The sequence below is a fragment of the Aptenodytes forsteri genome, unplaced genomic scaffold (assembly GCF_000699145.1).
Source record: "Aptenodytes forsteri isolate BGI_AS27 unplaced genomic scaffold, ASM69914v1 Scaffold455, whole genome shotgun sequence".
Classification (NCBI taxonomy): Eukaryota; Metazoa; Chordata; class Aves; order Sphenisciformes; family Spheniscidae; genus Aptenodytes; species Aptenodytes forsteri.
The window spans coordinates 130778-132620 of NW_008795914.1; the positions used below are offsets into that span (position 1 = coordinate 130778).

At 64.9% G+C, this 1843-nt stretch overlaps 1 protein-coding gene across 1 annotated transcript in view; it reads right to left on the reverse strand.

The window, feature by feature from the left end:
- The window catches only part of LOC103903410 (bone morphogenetic protein 15), a 5741-nt gene extending 4703 nt beyond the window's left edge, over positions 1 to 1038 (reverse strand). Inside the window, exons 1-3 of the mRNA XM_009284604.1 lie at positions 997 to 1038; positions 484 to 594; positions 328 to 424 (exon numbers count right to left, since the gene is read on the reverse strand). Coding sequence (XP_009282879.1) covers positions 328 to 424; positions 484 to 594; positions 997 to 1038 — 250 coding nt within the window. The remainder of the gene's footprint in view (positions 1 to 327; positions 425 to 483; positions 595 to 996) is intronic.
- Positions 1039 to 1843: the final 805 nt, after the last annotated feature.

The following is a 1843-nucleotide window of genomic DNA, read 5'->3' on the forward strand; positions in this document are numbered from 1 at the left end:
GGGCGGCAAGGCCATGGGGGAGAGCAGGAGAGTCGGGCCAGGGGTGGACATGTCAAGGGCATGCGAGGGGGGCCGTGCATTGTTGCTGGGTGGGCTCCAGTGCCAAAAACAGCCTGGGGACCGCCCTGTCCCCATGCCCTGGGACCTTCTGGTGCAAGGACAGGGCACATGTACTGGGCTGCCTGCAGCTGGGCTGGGCAGGGCACAGGCAGGGTTCAAGGCAGGCGCCGGTGGACAGCGGCTGCCCAGAAAAACTCGAGGGACCCTTCCTGTGCTAGGGCTGAGCAAGCCCAGGGGTAGCTCGCCAGCCTGGCACAACAAGCCCACCCTCCTGGCTGTGGCGCTGCGCCTGCCCACCCTGCAGGCAGCCAGGGGGCCGCGGGTGTTGCTGGCAGGGCAGAGCTTTCCGGGCCAGCTGTGCTGTCTGGGAAGGAGATGAGTAAGAGCTGGGCCCCGGGCGGGAAGGGGAGGAGCGGGACTTGCAGGCTCCCCCGAGAACCAGCGCCGATCCACTCCCACCACCCCCAGCTGCTGCCCGCCACCTCCTTCCCCTGCCTCAGTTTCCCCCAAGGGGCACAGCAGCCCCTCCTGGACCTGGGGGAGAAAGGCGGAGGTGAAGCATGGCCATACTGCCGTGCATGCCCCAGGGTGCCCGGCAGGACAGGGTGGGGGCTGGAATGGGCAGGCCAGACAGGAGCCAGCAGCGTGTGCTCGCTCACAGGCAGTGGAGCTCAGGGCGCCAGTGTGATTGATGGGGTGGGGTGCTGCAGGGAGCCTTCTGCCCTGGGGAGCTGTGGCAGGTGCTGCATCACCCCACTGCCACCCAAGCAGGCACCCCCTTGCACCCGCATGAATGCTGCCAAACTGCCAGCCACACTGCGCCACTGTGCTGGGCTGAGCTGTGCCAAGCTGAGCCGTGCCATGCCAGGCTGAGCTGTGCTGAGCGGGCCCAAATAGTGCTGGTCCCTGGTGGCACAATACTGTGCTGGGACAAACCAGGTCGTGCTGAGCCGAACTGTGCCAGCCCTGCTTGTCCATGTCAGTCCGAGCTGAATTCCATCGAGCAAAACCGGGCCAGGCCAAGTGGAGCCAAACCAGGTCAGGCCACTGGCCATGCCACGCTGTACTGAACTGAACCATGCCAGCCCCGTGTTGTGCCATGCTGAGCTGAGCTAAGCCAGAACATGCCAACCCCACTGAGCTGTACTGAACCATGCCAGGCCGAGCCATGCTGGGTGAGCCAACCCAAGCTGGCCCCCTTGCCATCCCATACTGAGCTGAGCCAAATTGTGCCAGGCTGAGCTGTGCTGTGCTGAACTGAATTGTGCCAGCCCTCCATGTCATGCCATGCTGGGCTGAGCTGGACTGAGTCAAACCATGCTGTCTGGGCTGTGCCAAGCTGAGCCAAGCAGCTCAGTACAGGTCCCTGGGCTGAGCCGTGCTGTGCCAAGCTGAGCTGAGTAGCACGGTGCTGTGCTGTGCCATTGTGTGCTGAGCCATGCCATGAGCTGAGCTGTGCCAAGCTGTGCATGAGCTGTGCTGAGCCGTGCCATGCCGTGTTGAGCTGAGTCGTGCCGAGCTGAGCTGTGCTGTGGCTGTGCTGAACTGGGCTGAGCTGAGCTGTGCCAAGCCAAGCTGTGCCATGCTGTGCTGAGCCTAACCGAGCTGAGCCATGCCAAATTGAGCTGTGCCATCCTGTGCCTAACTGTGCCGTGCCTAGCTGAGCCAAGCTGAGCCGTGCCATTCCGTGCCGTGCCAAGCCGAGCCGATCGCCGCCGTCCCTCCGCGCCTCATTGGCGGCGGCGGAGCAGCCCCGGTGCCGGGTCGGCCCGGCCCGGCCCCG